At 36.4% G+C, this 21,215-nt stretch overlaps 1 protein-coding gene across 1 annotated transcript in view; it reads left to right on the top strand.

The window, feature by feature from the left end:
- CFAP47 (cilia and flagella associated protein 47) overlaps positions 1-19,849 on the top strand; it is a gene marked incomplete at its 5' end in the record, with an annotated part of 258,098 nt that extends 238,249 nt beyond the window's left edge. Inside the window, 3 exons of the mRNA XM_031060192.1 lie at positions 485-646; positions 10,161-10,329; positions 19,628-19,849. Of these exons, the coding sequence (XP_030916052.1) occupies positions 485-646; positions 10,161-10,329; positions 19,628-19,849 (553 nt within the window). The remainder of the gene's footprint in view (positions 1-484; positions 647-10,160; positions 10,330-19,627) is intronic.
- Positions 19,850-21,215: the final 1,366 nt, after the last annotated feature.

Below are 21,215 nucleotides of genomic sequence, written 5' to 3'. Positions count from 1 at the left end.
ACCAACTCTCTTAGTCTGAAGGCATCAGAGTCTGGCATTTTCCTTAAGTACATAGACCTTTGTCAGATCTATTGGATTCTACTATGAACTGCTAATATATTCTGGACAAAATTCTCTACCATCACAGTAAATACAGAATAATGAGTAAAATAAATTCAGTGTTTTTCTTTTAAATTTAAAAAAGAGCAAGCAGAGGAAGAATACAATCTCATGGCTGTGCCAGGAATGTTACTTCCATATTATGTTCTTTCTTGTAATTTGCTGTAAATATCTAGCACTATTTAGTCTACATTCCAGTCAAGTTTATCTGATAAATACTATACCATGCAAAATTAGGGATGTATTCCAGTTTAAAGTAATTTGTATTTTCATTTTGCTGCAGTTTACTTCTACACACTCAAAGATATTTTTTTTTTGTATATTAATCAGTCCATGTTTTATAATGTTTTTCTATGTATTGACTGTTGTTATCTGAAATTTTAAGGAGTGAGGCAACTCTTGTAATTCAGTGTACTGCAGGAGGCCTTTGGAAGTTTCCATTGGTGTTCATTGCCACAGAGCCAGAAGTGGATGATGTGATCAACATTGAAGCAGTTGGCCTCAATAAGGAATCCATAGTTGGCTTTAAGCTCACAAGCCAGACAAGGTAAAAACACTTACACTCAAGAATTTATGCAGTTTTCTGAGGGTACAACTCCTACTCAAACACATTGGTTAGAATAAGTTTGGGCAACACACACATAACTGGGATGCAGCTATTTCATCCTTATTTTCAAGAGCTGCATTGTTTAAGTAACAAATGTGATTCTGAAGCTTTGTTGTAGAAAACAGAAGCATTCTATATTTGGCTTGAGAGAAAATCTGTGGAATAGATCCAAATGTTTTTGTTATGATTTTTTTTTTCCCTAAAAGGCTTGGGAAGATTTTAAAATGTGTAATACAATGTTAAGGAGTGATAATTTTGTGCTATAAAGGCTCACTAGTAAAAGTTAAAAAGCTAGTTTTTTTACTAATAGCTTTTTTTTCAAGGTACTTTATGCTTACACCAAGTCAAAAACATTCCCTCACCTTGTGCTTTAAAGGATTTTAAATGTGCCATTCTTTTTGAAGTACTCCTATTATATTATGTAAGTGTGCTATGAATTCATCTCTACTTCCACTTGGTAAAATAATGGTGTAATTCTTCAGTATTTTGTTACTCTCCTTTTTTAAAAGTCCTGCAGAAACCTCTATTAATATATAATTTTTACATATTTCAATTATTTTCCCAGAGTTTTGCAATGTTACAGTAAACTTACCATGTCATTTGTATACAGCAGGATGTCAAAGAATAAATTGTGTGGTAATGATAGAAAAGTTTTAAAATATTAAACAGGGAATCTGAATGAATCATAATGTGTACAATCCATGTAGCTCATGGAAGTTTTAAAGTTTCTTTTATTTTCTTTTAAATTAATGATCATTACTATATATCTAGAAAGTGTGCCAGATATGCAGCTTGACACTTTCATTGTGGATACATCCTTGGGTTTCATCCTTATCAGGAAATGTATTTGGTTACAACTGATATTTTTTTAGGCTTATTTCCAAAAGCTGTGTCTCTAAGAGGGACAGTTGTTCCAGGTTTTAGATGTCTGTCAGTGATGTTAATTGAGGACTCTGACAGAGGCTTCTATCACAGTGTTCAAGTTAACAGATTCAGTAGAATGGCTGTTCAGGAACAAAAGCAAAGCAATTGCTCTGGCAGTACTGTAATCTCCTGGTAGGTGTTTGATAGCAGTGGAGATACCTGATGTTCTCCAGAAAGGTGTCATAAAACCTGAGTCATTATAGTTATATGAAGAAAGAGCAGTGATGGAAGATAGATCCTCTTTTGCCCTTAAACAAATTTCAACTTTATTTTATATAGCAAGTGTTTCCCTCACACATTTCAAATGCAAAATGTAATGTTTGCATGTAGTAAAAAAGCTCTGTATTACAAACAGTACCAGGAACTCCACTCATGAGGGTGCCTTGGGAAGAGCACTGCCACCAGGTCAGGGAGGGGATCCTGTTCCTCAGCCTTGTGAGGATCCCCTGGAGTGCTGGGTCCTGTTCTGGGCTCCTCAGGACAGGACAGACATGGAAATCATGGACTGGGTCCAGTGGAGGGTGACAAAGATGATGGAGGGACTGGAGCATCTCAGTGAGGACAGGCTGAGGGAGCTGGGCCTGTTCAACCTTGAGATATCTGAGAGGGGCCCTGATCCCTGTCTGTATCTGCAGGGAGGGTCAGGGCATGGACCAGGCTCTGCTCTGTGGTGCTCAGCAATGGGACAGGAGGAACAAACAGAAACTGAGGCACGGAAGTTCCATCTGAACATCAGCAATAATTTCTTTCCAGATAATGACGAAACACTGGAGCAGATTGTCCAGAGAGGCTGTGCAGTCTCTCTCAGTGGAGATATCCAATAATTGGCTGGACACAATCCTGTGCTGGGGGCTCTGGGATGACCCCACTTGGGCAGGGAGGCTGCACCTGGTGACCCCCTGTGATCCCTTCCAACCTGACCCACTCTGTGATTCTGTGAACTGCCCCATAAGTTATACATTGCTTTGTCTCACCTGGGATTTGCTTAGGAGATATTAGTGGTGGAGGTTTTGTATAGAAATAGCACACTCAGCCAACCAACACATAGTATAGTGGACCTGCAGATTAAAAGCAATTACATGAGAAAAACATTATATAATAAGTATAATTTAATGCTTGAATAACTCAAATTATTTAGATTAAAACCAAAACAAATAATCAAACATTGTTTAAAAATTTTGAATAGGATACAAAGCGCCATCCTATTGATCCTCCCTGAAAAAAAAAAGATCAGCCCTTTGGAATTTTCTTGGTAATCAATTAGCAGCACAATCCATAGAGAAGCAGTTCTGTTTCTTTAAGAGAGATGGGGTTTTTTTCTACTTGCCTGTATAGATACTTGATGTCTCCTTTTTTTATGCTGGACATTAGCTCATGGCATTGCTGCCTGGGGAGTAACTGTGGGGGAAACAGGTCTATTTCTGAGTAACCTGCTAGCGAGGGACTCTGCAGATGTGTCTTTTTCTCCTGCTACTGCCAGGAGAGAGGGGTTGCACAGCATCACTGAGAGCACCTCTGCATCTTTTTGAGCTAGCAGGGTGCATAGTGATGCAACAAATAGTATTGGAGAGCCACAGGCCCTAAAAAAGCTCAGGATGTTATTAAGAACAGGTTAGAATTCTTATATATATATATACACATATACATACACACACACCACATTGAACAAGGATCTTCAATGCTCCACAGTAAATCTATGAGATCAATGGATTTAGCTTTCTTTTTCTTTACAGCTAGTGCAACTCAAATGTTGCCTTCCTCCTTAAATTCCACATTCCTCCCCTCCCTCCCCTCCTCCCCAAAAATCCTCAGTGTGTACAGGATATCTCAGAATGAATTAATGATTTTGGAACGATGATCAGTTAAAAATGGGAGGTCATTGCTACGCTCTTCACAATGATCTGCAATGATGAAAGCTCCAGCAGTTCATGAAAATATGTAATGCACCCTTTCAAAACATTTAAAGTTCACACAATGAGAAATAGCCCAATATGTGCTCCAGAAAATAATGAAAGCTACTGAGAATGCAGCTAAACAGTTTTATGGCATGAAGAAAACAAATGTATTTTTTAAAACTATATGCACCTATGTCAGTTGGAAGAGAGTAGACCAATATTTTACTTTCAGCTTTAAAAATTCCAAAGGGACATGTTGTTGAAGGGTTTTTTGTATTGGCATTAAGCTTAATTAGAGTCAAATCAGCAAATTTCACTTCCTAAATAAGAAAAATCTACCACTTCTTAACATTCATGGATGACCTTTTTCGGGTTTTATCATAAATGCAGGAGTAATTCAACACCAGCTGAAATCATTGGCAGCATTTCCACTGGAGTAATTTGTTTTAGTATAAACCTCTAATGTTTGAGATAATATTAGTGCTTGTTTTAATACCAAATACATTATTGAATGCCAATGGTTTACAGAATGACAGCAGTTTTAACCAAAACGGATAGAATATTATCCTTGGAAATAAAACTCACAGAAATTTATTTGATATCTATCTTAAATTATTGGTCTATTATTTTATGTTGAAATCTGTAACTGAAACATAAAATAAAAACTCTCAAAATGATACTCTGCTTAAGAAAACTAGCCATTTCTATATTTGGCACACTGAAGATAGCTTAATGTATTTTTAATCAATTAAGTTTGGGATCAGGACATTTGCATTAATACAGAAGTGGGTTTTGGAGCTTATTTACTGCTCTATCTTCCTGTACAGAGTTATTTTGGTGGTTGGACTTATTTCTTCCCATTAAAATACTGACGTCCACCTACAGCAGAATGTTACCTTATGTTTTCCAGGGCAAATACTTCAGTAGCCAGCATGAGATGTGTGGGATAGATAGATAGATAGATAGATAGATTAGATAGATAGATAGATAGATAGATAGATAGATAGATAGATAGATAGATAGATAATAGACAGATATTTGTTAACACTATATTCACTTGGAAATCTTTTGTAAACCACACTACATTTGCAGGTTTACTCAAGCTGGGGGATAATTCTCCCCTATTTGTTCTGTCTGCTTTTTTCTTATGCCCAGAGTTTCCTTTCACTAGTTTAGTTCTGCCTTCCCACATTCCTCTTAGTGATTCTTACAATCATGTATGGCTTCCCATATGCAGTAGACTTTTTTCCATCTTTCCATCCTGCCCTGTCACTCCAATCCTGTGTTTATCACAAGCAGGATATTTGTAACATTAAGGGAACTTCTTGGATAAACTCAAACTGCCCCTCTGAAAAACGTGGCACCTGTTGTCACAAAAGCAAACAGCCTCATGTTCTCGGGTTGATGTGATCTCCACAGAGGGACATCTGCAAAATCCAAGGCTCCACCTGATTATGGAAACCGAGCTAGAATAAAGAGGAAGAAAAGACCCAAACTGTTGGGCTGGGGAGATGAAAATAAAGATGAAATTAGGCTTTAAAATGACTGCACATGCAGATTTAGTTTTCTTAACCAACTTTTCTTTGGAGATTTTCCTTATTTCCTCTATGTACATCTCCTACTGCATAGAATAAATGTTCAATTAAAAACATTCCTTGGTCACACAAAATTAGTTTTAATTCTGAGGAATTTGTGGGCTACCCATTTTGTTTCTACATCCTCCCTTATTTTGAAGGGAAAACAACAACAAAAAATGTTTACAATTACAATTTTAAGAACCATTTCTATTTTACTCTAATTACTGTGATATTTCATTAGAACTACCGTGAGCCAGGATTAATATGCTGCAAGAAAATGCATTTGTTAAATTCTCAGTTCATTCATCCTCTCCTTCACTCTCTCACACATTGCTGTGTATGTACAGGGCTGGATTCCTCTTTGCTAGCAGTTCTGCAAAATTCTACCACCAATCTAAATGTGTAATTAGAATACTTCCTCTTAGTACTTCCCACACAGGGACAGCTGCAAAACACAAATGTTGACTGGGCTCCATTTTTTGGAGTCTGAATGGAGACTAGTGGGAAATATTGATGATGTAAACATTCAGCAGACCTTTCACAAAGTTATGATCACTGTTCCTAACAACGCAATCCTTGACATGTCACACATTTAGCCAGGACCTGTATGCAGTCATCAGTCAATCTGCAAACAGCCCCCCTGGGTAGAACAGGGATGAGACAGAAATCAGCTTGTGCAGATAGAACCTCTAACTCCTGCTCTGGTTTTACAGCATGTACATAAAAAAAAAGGCATATTAGGGTTGGTAAAGCATTCTCTGACAGGCATTTCTCATGCAGTGTTTGCTCATATTTTTTGAAAGTCCTTTAATTCTACAGCAGCCTTTCCAAAGAAGGGATAGCCAGAGTTTTAAAGCTTTTCTGATGTTCAGAGTTCAGGATTTAGAGTGGTCAATTAAACCAGAGTTAGTTTGGGTATGAAACATAACCAATTTTTATAAATAATAATGAGTTACTAATTTATTTTTCCATTGAATGTTTTTTTTTTTGTTGATAAGAAATTTTCTAAATCATACCAAGTATCACTAATAATTCTATAGAATTTGACAACAGCATACAATTAATATGTTTTAAGGACTTGACTATGTAATAAATGAAATTTCTTGTGTCATCCAACAGATGTTAACTACAAGGTAAAATAAATAAGTTTAGTTATGATTAACTATTGTTTGAACTACTTGAACTATTGTAACATTTTCACATCCCTTATTTCTTGAAGCAGTAACCTACTTTACAGATTATTTTTTATTAGCAAAAAATACCCAAGCATTTGGCCAAAAGGACTACGTGCTGGTATTTTTATGTATGGCTTTTCAAAATCCTGAGTTTTATAAAGGAATACATTTCTACAGGAATGATTTACGGCTTCAGTAGTTTTGGGAAGAGAAACATTAAACCTATTTTGAGCCATAATTTAATAGATATTTTCAGTTTTGATGAGTATTTTATAAGTTTTGGAGTGTGATCTCTACAGGAATATAAATTTTAAGATCTTCTTTGGTTGAAGATGTATTGTTGCTGCTATTGTTTTTTAGTTCAATAATTTGAAAATTGTGTAGCATGAGAACATTGATAAGGACAAGGTTAAAGGATTAATTATGAAAATGTCCATGCAAGACAAGACAACCTCTTTTCCAAGTTGTCATTATTTGATTGTCCAATCATTATTTAAATTCAAGTTAGTGTTTACTCTTGTTCATTATTTGAGTAAGGACAGAGTTTATGTTGTCTGATGGCAGTGTCAAACCATTATGAGAGGAGTTAAGGAAAGACAGATGGGAAAACACATTTATTTTCTTTGGTTTATAAGGCTTCTGCCCTTACACTTTCTAATTCATTTGTGCTTGGTTTATATGTGTTTTCAAAACTCTACACATCATTAAGCTTTATAAAGTATGTTCTTATCTGCCACCCTTCTTGAAAAAGTGCAGACTGCCTCACAACTGACCTTCATGGCTGAGAAATGACAAGCCAAACATTCACTCCAGAACTGTTTCACCTGAAGGATTAATCAAAAAGGAGGAATTAAATTTTAATAAGTTTAAAAAACATAATTATTAATTTTTAATTATAAAGTAAATATACAGACACAGAAAATGATAATGTCTGAAATTCGGGTGCTATTCTGGGAATTTCATCTCCAGATTTCTCTTTATTATAAAAGATGAGAAAGTTAAAGCAATTTACTTGTGCTTGTGAGGTACCCAGCATTGCAGTTCATCTCCCTAATGTGAACAGCAGTGAAAGCACTGCTTGTTTTGTCTCAGGGGGAATTTTTAGATTTATTTTTAAACAATGCAAGATTTATGAGTGAAAGGTTTCTATTTCTGATTATGTATAATTTTTATTTTTTAATTGCTGGTTTTTGTACCATCTTCATCACAATCCCTGCTGGCCTATCATCTTATGGCTATACATTTAATTTGTCAGGATTTCTATTTTCCTTACTTGGACATAGTTTCTACTCTGAGAAACATCTATAGTTTCTACTCCGAGAAACATTTTGCATCCAGTAGACACCCTGACTCTTTTGTTTAAAACTGACAGGCTTTGGGAACAGGGATGTTTTAGCTGTGATTATATGTGTTCATGCAAGTTCATATGCCTTTATGTATTTTACTCAAAAATTATACCTGCCTGTAGCACCTTGTGATAATGCTGTCAAGAAGCATGCAGATTTTATTTAAAGCTTTTTTTATTTTTTTTTCTTTCCATTTTTAAAATCTGACAAGGGTGATGTAATAACATTATTTTTCTCTGACTTGGTAAATATCTTGTGCATAATTATAGGTGAGTTTTTTAACAGTTTCACTTTAAACTGTCTGATCCCCTTGTCTGGACAAAAACTGTGGCTTTTTCTCCTCTGTGTTTTCTGAATGTTTTGATGTCTCTGAAAAATTCTGAAGCAAGCTACTGTTGCATATCTCCCTGCTAAGAGGCAATTTCTGCAGGAATGAAATCTGTATTTTCTTGTGTCTGCTGTGTAAGCAGCCTGTCCCCTGCCTCATCTCCCCTAGCACTTCATCATCTCATCTGTGGTCCAAGTCGTGCTCTTGGATGTTTACAAAGACACCAAGCACTTACTAGGAGTTCTCACCCCTAACTATTCACTGAAAAACAGATTGAGCAGGGGAGACACTGAAAGTGCTGCCTTGAAATGTTCCTGAAGCTAGTCAATAGAGCAGTGATGCTGGAAATGAAGACTTGTGTCCAGGTCTGTCTTCAGCATGAAAATATTTCTCTCAGGCATTTTTGATGAGTGCTCATATGTCTGATTACAGTTTATTTCAGGATCTGTCTGGTCTTTGTCCATCTCTTCATTCTTTAATTCTCTTGGCTTTCTCAGCTGAGCACTTCTTTTGGGAAACAAAGATGTGAAAATTCCAGGCTTTTCTGGCACATGGATGGGAGCTCAGGCCCAGCAGGATTAGTGCTCATGGCCCAGGGCTATAAACTCAGCAGCACAGCTTTAGGCACCACAAAAAGTGGTTGTTAGCATAAGTTTGATGTCAAGACTGGAGGACTGGAAATGTAGTTTCAGACATTCAGTACTTTTGCCCACCTTGCTGTCACCTAAAGGAAAAGCCAGGCTAAACCTGCTGATGCACCCAAGTCCAACAGCACTGCTTAGTATCAGTTCATTGTTTTGGAGGCACCAGAAGCTTTTTGGTTTCTGTTTTCTGCACTCTCACTGTTTGTTTCTATAAACTGGCAGTGTGACCTTTTTTTCAGGAGAGCATTTTGAATATAGAGCAACCTTTCATGAGAACAGATTCCAAGAGAGGGTTATTTTTAAACAAAATGACAGAGGCCCAGCGTGCCACCCACAGGATAGTGCTTGCCCAGGAAATGTGGAACATTTCCGCAGAGATATGACTTGCCATAAAATATTAAATTTCATTCCTTTGTGGGTATTTTCTTTGAAAAGTGTTATTTCTGGTGTGACAGTCCATGAATAAACAAATTTCAACAGCTTTTCTTTGAGATACTGTTAGCTTTCCATTCTTCAGGTTTTATCAATACAGGAAAATGTATTCCCTCTAAGCGTGCACAAGACTTGCCCTGCTGTACAGTGCCAGGCTGTTGTGGATTAATTTTTGACCATCCCATTGTATTTCTACTTTCAATTTCCTGTGTTCTCCTTCTGTTCAGAGAGTGATAGAGTTGTCCTCAGCAACACACATAAAGACTAAAAGGAGAATGCCTCACCAGAAAATACAAAAATGTACATTCTTTTCATGCTGAGAATGTTTATGGCAAGGAGTCCCTGAGGAATTGTGATGGACAGGCTTTAGTTTGGGATTGGCCTAGGATTGTTTTATAGTGCTCAGCCACTGTCTTCACCAGGACTAGGGGTTTTCTTTGGGTCCAAGAGCACTGCTGTGAACAAAGGCATTAGACAAGATCTGCAGTGCCTGTGACAGAAATTCTTTGAGATAAGAGATTCACAATATTATCAATACAGGAACTTAATTATGATACTGTAAAAATCTTAAAATGTTCAGTCTATGGCATATGAAAAATGTGAAAACAGCGATAAAAAATTATTATTTTTCATATCTTCATTTCAAGGCTTTCAGAACTCCCTCCTAATCTAGTAACAGTGCCAGAATGCAAATTCAGTTCTAGTCATAAACCTTAATAAAATGGGTAGCTTGTCAGTTTTATTTGATTAGACATTGGAAAAGGGGGTACTTTTAATAGGAAAAATGGATTTTCACTCTGATATGGAATTTACTTCTATCACTATTATGATATTTTTGCAAGTCAAATGATTCTTTTTTTTTCTAGTGGAAAATGCTATCATTATGCCATAGTTAATATAATATTTATAATAGCATGTAAATGTGTTTGAAATACCAGTATGCAGGTCCCTGTGTATAAATAAAGAACCACTACAAACTAATTACTCTGTAAGTAAGAATGCTGTTAATATTCCATATTCATTCCATGCCATGTTTCCTGAGTCATGCCACATGGTGGCCCAAGTGTTAGATTGCAGATAAATTCTGTGAAGATGCTGTAAAAGGCACAACAGTCTCCTGTGCTTTTCTGCAGGTACCCGGAGCCATTCACTGCACACTTCCTGGCAGGCAGTGATCCTGATTTCCTTGTGATGCCACAAGCTGGAGAACTTCTCCCAGAAGGCACTGTGGGAACCCATATAACAGTGGGATACAAGCCAAGGATGTATGGCAGGAAGCACACGGCAACCCTGGTCATTGAGGTAAGCCTTCCCCAGGGCAGCCACAAATCCTCCTTCAGGAGTGCCAGCAGGAAGAGAAATCCTGCACCAAGGAGCAGCACTGGAACACACCCAGTGCATGTGCTGGGATGGCTTTGCTACTCCTCACAATGGACAAGAATAAAACTGGTTTTGGAGAATTTACTGATGAAACTGGAAAAATGTACTGTATTTTACACTTTATTATAATTTCTGCATTATCCTTTTGCCATCAGCACCAGAGGCAGGTACTTGGTCTTGATACGTTCGCCCCAGCTCCATGGACAACATGATTTTCACAGAGAAATCAATATAATCCTGTTAGGAACTGGTGGAGAACATTAAAGTAATTGAATATGTGAAGCCTAAGTTATTGATTTTAATTGTATTATACATCTTATATGATCATAGGCTCCAAGAAGGCAGGTGCCCAACTGTGGAGGAGAGAATTTCAGAGCACAAAGCCAGGAGTAGCTCTTTTGAAGCAAGATGCAAAATAAACAAAAATTATTTGCAACCAAATAGCCTGTGTAAGCGTGAAGGTCAGGAAACATTTGAAGACATGTATTCCTTCAACAGTTAAAATGCTCTCAGAAACCAATTTTCAAGTTTTAAGTTATTCTTTAGAAGGAATCTGTTGAAAACACACAGCAGGGGCAAAACCCCACATTCTCTATAAATCATGGTTTGTACTTTCACTCTATTCACTGCATGCTGGTAGTGTTTTCAGACTACTATATTAGAAGTGAAACAGCAATATTGATTTAAGAAATAGGATGGTCAGAACAAAGTTGATAAAAAGATGCATGGAAATCACCATAGTGTTTTATCTCTAGAAGTGACAACTTGTATAACAGTGAATAAGAAATTCAAATCCTGGAAAAAACAAGGTCCTTCAACCCCTCCTACTTGTTTTCTTTTACTGTATTAGATGTCTGATTAATGCAATCTCTTTACAAAAACAGCAATGATGCTTATCACTCTTCCATTTGAAAAATAAGATAGCTTACTGAATATATTTTGTCCTATTTTGTGTTTAAAAAGCAGTGTATGACACAGCTACAGAGCTCAGACACTTGAAGTTTGGAGCTGAACTGCTGTTTTTAGGCATGGCACATACAAATGCAGTACCTATGCTTGTCCTTGGCTTAGCTTTCATCACTAACAAGGAGATTTTACCATAAATCTGTCTGGAATGGGACAAACACAATGATCAAAGGCTATTATTAGCTCTTCAGGAACTCAGGCAGTAATTCAGAATTTCCTTTTAGGAATTTATCAGTATAGATGGCCTGTGTCTAATTGGATTTTTAAGCTACATGCACTCACACCTCAGTCTGTGGTTATGATCTAGGCAGACAGCTCTTCCTCATCTCCACCTTTGGTACTGTGTGTGGCTGCAGTAAGTCAGTCATTCATACACATTACATATATATATATCTATATATATATGTATATCAGATCACATCTTGTTGTATCTATTCCTGGATATTTAAAAATGCATCAAGGATTCTTGATTCTCACAAGCACATTCTGGACCAGTATAACTCCATCACAGTTTGTTAGAGATATTTCTAACATTCTCACTCAAATTGCAGAATTAAGTGGTTTCAGTAATGTTTTGATGAGGCTTGTGTTCTCTTTGCTCTTTTTGGTAGCCCTTTTCTGTACTCCAGACTTCCCCCTTTGTGCTCCACACAAGCTTTAATTCCTGCAGTTCTGGTGGAAGGCAGAGCATCTGTGGCTGTGTGTGATTCAGCTGCTGTGCTCTCAGCACTGACCTGATGTAAGATTTGATGAGATGTTCAGAATACCTGATATTCATTTCTGCCTTTTGTGTTTGTTGAAATCATTTCCATTAATAAACTGAGGGAGAGAGACTTAGTAAGATATATGAAATAAAAGCTGTATTAAATCATTCTTATTTGGGGAATAACAGTGGAGGTGGTGAAATGCAATTAGTGTTTGACCTAACACTGAAGAACCTTTCTTGCATGTATCCTCTCTAGCCAATATATTGGCTGAGACTCTGGGCTATTTTTAGAAATGTTGAAGAAGCTTTTCTTTTGCAGTGCCTCTCTTCTGCTGTGCTGTAATAAAGGATTACAGTGCTCTTGCTTTAAAATGTCTTTTGCATTTCCAAAGGGTAAACTCATACTCCTAACACACTAACTATTTTTATTATTAAATTCTTTGAGTATCAGATTTGTAATTTTTGTGTATTTCAATGAACAGTGATAATTAAGCTGTAAAGTAGCAGAGATAGCAGTGTAAGTTCTTTTGTTTATGTTCATCATTACAATTGTGTTGTAAAGGAAAATTTGAGGTTGGGATTAAGGAGGAAGATCCTACAGTCATCTTTTTCTCATTTGCTTTTAAATTTTAAAACCAAATATTGTATGTACAATTTTTTTGTTTTATTATCCTGCTGAGAACCCAATGCTGAGAAGCTAATTAGCATTAACATATATGTAACAGTCTGTCTCTACCAGAACTTAGTGTGTACATTTTACTAACTGAATACTTATATATATGTATAATTGAAATAATGTTGACTAGTTTATATTTCTGCACACAAATCAAGTACTTCGTGGGATATGGTATGAATTCTTTGAGAATTCAATGAATTCTTTAATATTCATGAATACTTACAGTAGATTTTATTAATGGCAGGAAACCTTAATTACTTTGCTGAAGCAGTTAAAGCTCTTTAACCATCATTAAAACTTCTGTTCTCAGTCAACTACATCTCAAAACAATTGAAGTTAGATAATTATTTAAATAGCTGCTAGGAATCTTAATTTTGCAGAAGTGACATAGAAAATTACTTTAAAATTTTATGTAGATCAAAGAATGAACTATTACAAAAAGGCGGTAAGGAAAATAATCATGCTTGTTTCTTTGAAAAAGCTTGTAGCTTTGAATGAGGACATCACAATTTAATTGAGCTACAGGTAAGAAACAGTGAAACTGTGCCTGAACAGCATTTTTAAATAGCTATTTTTCCATAATCAAACTTCTAAATTTAGAATTGCCTTTATCCCTAATGCTAAATAAGTGAAGAGAGCACACTAGCACACTACTTGGATGAGCAGTAAAATGTTGTGAGTCCAGAAGGGACTTCCTGAGCCCCAGTGACATCCCAGAGCTGTGGTGTGCCAGTTCAGGCTGAACAGAGAACTGACAGAGCTGAGGGATGTCAAGGTGCAGCTGGGGCTGGAATCACAGCCAGGCACAAGGTGGAGCAGCCAGGAGGATGGAAATCCTTGGCAAATGTTCCTGTGGGCTTGCAGTTAATTTCCTTTCACTGTGCTGAATTCAGCTGGAGACCAGAGCAATTGCTTTGTAATTCATGTGTGAGACTTCTGAGATATTCTAAAGCAGAAGGCACATACAATAAGTCTTAAATGATAAAATAGGTGTCAGAGTGAACCAGATTGCAGGTAACATTATCAAGCCCTCCAGAAGTCAGGCTTGTGCACCTTTATTACTGAATAATCACTAACTTAGCCTATGGAAGATAGCATATCAAAACCATTTGTCATGCTGTTCTGCAAATAAATGATGCAGTGTGCCAGCCACAGTACCCAGGTGTGGCTTCTCTAAACTTGTCTATGCAAACTTGCATATCTTAACAGCAAACAGTACTGTTACATATTCAGCAGCTTGCTGAAACTGCCTTGTTCCTGGTGGATTTCTTAATTACCATAGTTCAATGTTATTTTAAATTTTATCTCTTGAAAAGAATGAGCAAGGAAAAATGTAACTAACTTACTAGAATAATTGAAGTAGTTTCCCATTAAATAAGATACATATTGGTGCTGGCTTGAGTTGTAGGATTAGAAACTGCAGGATCAGTACTCAACATTTTTGATTCACAAGCACGAGGAAAGGTTACTTTGCTTATTAAGACTTACAGTTCTGATAATGGAAAAAGGTGATAATAATGTGGGAACCATTGCTGAAAAGGGTACTGAGAACACTGTCAGTTCTGGAGGATTTTGATTATATAATGTCTGAGCAATGTTGTGAAACACCTAATATTTGAAGTACAGAAACCAATTACATAAATTTTAGTTGTATCTGGAAGTATTCTTTAAGCTAAGAAAATTTTTCTTATGCATCTTCTTTATTAGAAATTGATCAGAGCCTGGATGGGCATTTGTCTGCTTGTGGGAGGTGGTTTTTATTGCTTTGGGGTTTTTTCCCCTTCTTTCCTTCACTTATCAAGCTATCATTGTCTTGATCCATGAATTTTCTTGCCTTTGCTCTTCTCTTACAAAGTTCACATAAAGGTTTGCTTTAATTTCATTCTGTATACACTGATGGTAATTGGTCTTTTTTGTTTGTTTGTTTGTATAACAAAATCTTGCAGTATAAATCAATGGCTGGGAAATATTTGATGCAATACCTGTAATTTCTTCTGGTTTTACTTTTTAAGAAGGCTTGTGAATTGTATTTAGAGTTTTTTGAGTTAACAGTATTTGGAAGCTAGCTGGAATACAGTATTTCTTGAAATTCCCGATCCTTGCTCCCAATCCACTTTCCTAACAGATTGCTTTGGTAATTATTTACCACGTACTTCAATAGCACTTCCAGCCTACAGTGAACACCCATGGATAATCTGTGTTTTGCAAATTATTCCTATGAATCATGATCCATCAATAAAAATGGGTTGGATACCAAACAAATAGACTTTAATATAAATTTTTTGGTGACTATCACCAGTATTGGCTGAATAATTTGCTTCATGAACATTACTCAGTCAGCCATCAAGATGATTGAATGACTTACTTGAATAACTTACATTATGTAATAAGAAGTGGCAGTTTATGTCTCATTTTTAATTGTTAAAAACATTTTTCAGAGAGATTTAGCTCAGTACATGGCCATTACTCCAGTCAGGTGAGCCAAATTGTTATTCTCTTCACATTCTGATTCAGGAATACTGAGGTTTTGAAAAAAGAAAGTCATTCATTTCAACAAGAAATCCTCCCTCAGATTGTCAAGGACATTCAGAATATGCTCTGGTCTTTCTTCTTAAATAGTGTGTGAAATAGGCCTAGATCTGCATCACAGGGAGCCTGGATTCTTAACTACCTATGTTTATATCAGATATATCTTCTTAACAGAGATTCTCTTTTGTAGTTCTGTTCTAGTCATAGTACAGATTGCAGCGGATTTGATAATTTCATCTTTAGACTTTGTTACTACCGGAGCTAGTATTGGAATTATTCCAAATTTGATACAATAAACTGCATTGCCTTAAAAATAGGAAGAAGTGTTCCTCTGATTTGGGAAATTTTGGCCTGCTTTTGAGGCAAGTAAATGCTGCTTGTAAATCAAATATTCCATCATAATTCTATGGTCATATGAGGGTGGCCTTTGAAAGTCTCTCTTCTTCCTCTCCACCATTCCAGGGAAGTCTGAAACTGTGATGATCTGTGCTTTACTTTGCTGTGTCTGACCTGGAAACCCAAAGCAGTAGCTTTGAGGCACTTGCATGAATTTTGAAGTTAGACTTGCTCTTGCTGCAGTTTTCATATTGGTTAGAATAATTACTGAAGTTAAGCTTTACAGACTTATCCCCAAAAAAATTACTTACAGCTTGAGCAACTAATATTGTGCTCTTGCAAATTAAGTATTGTAGTAAAATAGACATTTGTGGTTGCCTAAAGGTTACTGAAAAATACTTAAATCTAGGTTGCCTTGAAAATTACTGATTTCTGGGTGGTTCTAATGGTAAACAAAGAACCCCAAGTTATGCTGACAATTACAGTAACTTTTCCATATGTGTGACACTTGTTTTCCTTTAGCAGAAAATGCTGAGCTTACCTTACACAACATTAGTTTTTTTTACTTAATGTGTACGTAAATTTTTTCTCAATGATTGTTTCCATTAGTGTTGGATGATGGCACATGATTTACAATGGGTAAACTACCATAGTTCAAGATGAGATATTAGGGTGGAGTTGCAATGTCTCCTACTGCAGAACACCTGACACAGCAACAGAATAGGCAGGTTTTTCCAACAAGTCAAGCCATAACCCTTTTTTTTCCACTGGACACACAATCCAGGATATTTCTGTGGCAAACAGGAAATTACATAAGGTTATTACTCTCCAGAAGTCCGTTTGATGCTTATCGTCAGTTTGATGCTGACGATAAGTGAAGTTGAGAGATGGAATAGCCCACCATTTTTGTTTAAATCACACTATTACTAATACTACAGACAATCAAGTCACAAAATGTGTGGATTTAATGAACAAAAATATTTTTTTAGTAACTTGCTACTAGGTTTAAATCACTGGCTGAAACACCAGATCTTTTCTCCGACCTTGAAATAATCCATGAGACTTTCACACAGTGAGTATGACACTGAGGTCAAATTACGTTTATACTAAATTGTTCATCTGCTTTATTAAAGAAAGAGAAAATATTTAATTTTGTACTGAAGTTAATGAATGAATGAGTTCATTTTGGAAAGCCACTTCTCTTAAATGACAGCTTTACCTTTGGACATGAAGCTGGTTCATGTCACACCTGGTTTTGCTGGCTGCTGCCTTTACAAACAGTAGAGTTACTAGTTCATTTCATGGTATTATATAAGGTTGAGAATAAAGAAGAGTTAATCTGCCTGTTTTACACAGAATAATATTCCATTTCAATTTAAATTTTGCTTTTAGTAGGATAGTAATAAAAATTTTGAAAAACTAAGCATACATGGTAAAATATCTACTGAGTTCTCATTTACTGATCTTACTGGAATAAGGCAAGACATTCAGCAGACAGCATGTAAAATCAGTACTGCCGATTTTCAAGAAGAGGTTTCTTTAAAAATACACAGCAAAAAAACCCTCAGTTATTATTTCAACATTGGTGCAGAAAAGTATAGTTCAGTAGCCAAAGTGCTGGTTAAAAGTACAATTAGAGATTCATGTGATGATGGCATTTAGGGGCTGTAAGTGTATGCAGTATATCTGTGAAATAATATAAATGCTCTATAAGTGCACAGCAGAGAACAAAGCCTGAGCCAAAGAGTTTATGGTTTAATGTTCTGAAACTTCTTTTTGTTGAATATCTGTATTATAAATTCAAAACTGCTTGCAATGATACTCCTTAAATATAAATTATCACTGAACAGGGTAGCAATTAGAATGGTAAGAAGAAGCATATGAAAGATAACAAAGATAAACATAATAGATTAAAACTTTTTCAGTGGCAAGTATAAAACTGATGTAACAAAACTTAGTAAAGTCAGGAAAAAATTTATCATTTTTTTTTCCCTCTTCTGAATGTTGCTATAAATATGGGATGCCTCCACAGAAGGTTGGAGGTGGAGAAGGTTCACTGCTCATCTCTGTGGCTTTTGTAGTGCTTTACCTAGACCATAATTAAATGACAAAATGCAATGAATAACAGGCAAATATACACCCTGTGCTTTGGAGATCATTGATAGCATTTATGGTGTGTGAAAATTGGTCACCATTTCTGTGGGTATTGTGGCACCTCTCTAGAGGCCAGATCTGCCTGGGATACTGCCACGCCCAGCAGCAGAGCAGGAACACAAAGCTCACACTGGAATGAATAAATTGGTCACAAATCCAGCCATGTGGGAAGCTGGACTGCCAGCTGAGAAAAAGACTCATGAGCTTTGAGGGTTGACTGTAGCACTGTTTTCCTGAGCAATTTGAGAGCATATCAGCCTTTCTGACCTTTTGTTTCCTTAGATGAAGAATGACACTGTTAGGTCTAATGTTTCTATCTACAATGGATTGTTCTAAGGATTAAGTTTTAAATGGATGATGAATTCCACGAAGTACAACTCCTCCTGTAATGATAAAACTGGAAGCAGCAGAGAAAGGTGACCCTCTGAGCTGTGCCCTTGTAATTCAACACAGCAGGACAGCACCACAAACCTGCTCTGGAACCACAGCCAGCACAGCTGTGTGATTGCACTGCTGTGTCTTGGGAAAGGCAGACCTTGGGAATTTGGAAATAACACTCATTTCATGTGACTTCCCTGCTCTGAGACTGCAAAGTCAGAGTCTGCTTTGTTCTGTGCACTATGTTCATGCTCTGTGTTCTGTATAAAAGCCAAATTTCACTTGTATGAATATATTTTCATAGCCTTAAAATGCCATGTTTTTACTCAGTCTTCCTCTATCGGCTTTATCTCAGAAGGAGAAAGAAAAGCCCCAGATATAAAACCTGAGATTTTAAGTCACTAGTGTGAGGGAATTGATGACACCATGCCTAAAGTGGGCATGCATTGCTTTGTCCTTTTGCACAGTACAAAGCTGGGCATAATGACAAATCACTTGAAATCTTGTAATATCTTTTGGGTTTGTAATATTTCTGTTGTTAGTTTGTAGGTTTGAGGGGTTTTTAAAAGAAAAGTAGAACAGAAAACTTAAACCCAGGCATATACCTTTTTCCATATGTAATGACAGGAAAGTGCTAGAGACTTGGAATAAAGACCTGCTTTCAAAAATTAAAATGATATGTTATGAAAGCAAAGTATTGGAAGATCTGCAAAAATTACACAAGTTTTTAACAACCAAATTTCTGTTTCAGGACACAAATGAAGCATGGGAGGTAGACAGCACTATACCCTAATATTCATAGAAATAAAAGTCCTTAAGCATGGGTAGATGGGCTGTGTAGTAAGAATAAGGACCATGTACTCAGGAAGAATCAAGTATTCAAGCATTACAAGACATGACATGGAAACATATGTTCCATTCCTAGAGACCAGTTATAAACAGAGAGCAAATGAAGAGTGTCATTTTCAATCCACATAAATATGCCTCAAACTAGAGATTCCAACATGAAGCATCAACTCTCTTGTGCATGCTCTGAATCCTTTTGTCTCAGTTTTGTTCATTGTTTTAATGTGAAAATCCCACCATTTGATATTACCATTGTTACAGATAGCAGAGCTGAAAGTGAACCCTGCTGTACAAACTTGAGGCATTCATGTTGTAGTAAGGAACAGTCACCTTTGAAAAACATACAGAGCTCTTTGAAAAACATACAGACTTCTGGGATTTTTAAATAAAAAAGGAATTTTAGATCAGCCAGAGAAGGTAAATTTCTCATCTTTGTTATGCCTGGTCCTGGAAAAAGCTGAACCTGATTTCAGTTCTTTGTTCCATGACTACAATTCTCATTCTGTGTTATTCCAGTGCATTACATGGAAAAATACAAATATCTTTTGAAATCAATGTTTCATGTAAAATCACTGATGAATTTAGAAGTATTTGATCATTGATTTCTTTTTCCTGTTCATTATTTTCAGACACAATCAATGCAGTGGACATATATAATCAATGGACTTCCTCCACAGACTGAGCCACCTGCAGTGGCAGCAAAAGTGGTTTGCACCAGCAGCTACAGAGGATCATTCACAGTCCGACAGCGCAACTTTGTACGTGAAAATCTGAAACTTACAACCACTGGAGCATCCTCACCTATCAAAGGAGCACCTTTGGTCCTTAGGAATAGACAGGAAAAGTTATAATCTGTTTGTTTTTGGTGAGAGAACAAATAAATTCTGCAGATAAAAAGAACATATGGTTTGTTAATTTTTTTTTAAACAGATATGGTATTCATTGATTGTATGTTCTATATGGAAGATTCAGAGCACTTGAGCCCTAGTAATATTCTTGGTTTTCTGTAAGGGATTTTGGATGCCTAACAATTTATTTATGTCATGCAGATATCAGCAAGTTCAGAGAAAAAGCTTTATGTTTAAAAAATTATATCTGAAGATTGGGTAACTCAAACTAATGCTTTGCTTTCTGAAGGATGTTGGTTTAATAAGACTGTAATATGAAGTTTCAGTGAACATTCTTTGTGATGTTCAGCACATCATACGCATGCAGACCAAGCAAGAAAAAGCAATCCCTGTTCTCTTCAATAAGAAAATCCTTACCTTTTCTTGCTTTGGCCAATTTGATTGATTAGGACATCTTTGCTGTGTATAAAATAACAATCTTGTTATTTTCAAACATTTCAAATCTTTGATAATTATACATAGCACAGAAGTGAAATAAAATGTCCTGCTGCAGTGATTGTATGCCAGGTATATTTTATAGAGTGGTTTAGAATATTAACATATGGAAGGCTATGAGAATTCAGTGAGGAATGAGGACAGATTTTCCTTTTTTTCCTAGAATAAACAAATCAGAGGTGCTATTCCTAGTGTGTTTCTATTTCCATTCTTTAGATGGGAGTTCAGGCTTTCTCTGCTCCTGATATAATGTGGAAAATTAGATCTATACAGACATGCTTTGTAAGATCATTGGATGGGTAACTCCTGACTGCTTTCTTCATTGAGATCGTTTTTCCTGATTTTACTAACAGAACATAAATTGTATTTGTGCCTTTATTTTGATGGCAAAATGTACTTTGACAAAAAGATGGCTTGGCACAGACTAAGTGCCTTCTTGGCTCCAATACAGACTGAGCATCAGTGCTCAGGAATGGGGAGCCTGAGAACAACCTATGTAGGTCAGTGCAAATGAGCACCAATAAAACCCTTTTACCGCAATGTGCTTGAGGATTTTGTTTATGCCACACATTTTTAGAGAAGCTATTACAGAAAATGTTGGGAGCGCATAAAGCAGCAATGGTGCTGTTTAATACCTCTTCTAAATGCAGGGTGCCCCATTTTGGTCAGAAACCAGGTAATCTGAAGTGAGAATAAAATCAGCTTTACAAATTCAGTGGACAACACTGGAAAGATGCTGTCCATACTGATATCTCTAGAAGACATTGAGAAAGAAGCTGCTGTAATATTTATCGTAAATGCTGCTGAAACCACAAATGCAGCTGGGTTTCATAGGAAGGCTCTATCTGCATATATAAATGAAGTAAGTGTTTAT

Source organism: Geospiza fortis, unplaced genomic scaffold (genome assembly GCF_000277835.1).
Source record: "Geospiza fortis unplaced genomic scaffold, GeoFor_1.0 scaffold20, whole genome shotgun sequence".
Classification (NCBI taxonomy): domain Eukaryota; kingdom Metazoa; phylum Chordata; class Aves; order Passeriformes; family Thraupidae; genus Geospiza; species Geospiza fortis.
The sequence above is the reverse complement of the archived record's forward strand: the minus strand, read 5'-3'. Positions and strand labels throughout refer to the sequence as shown.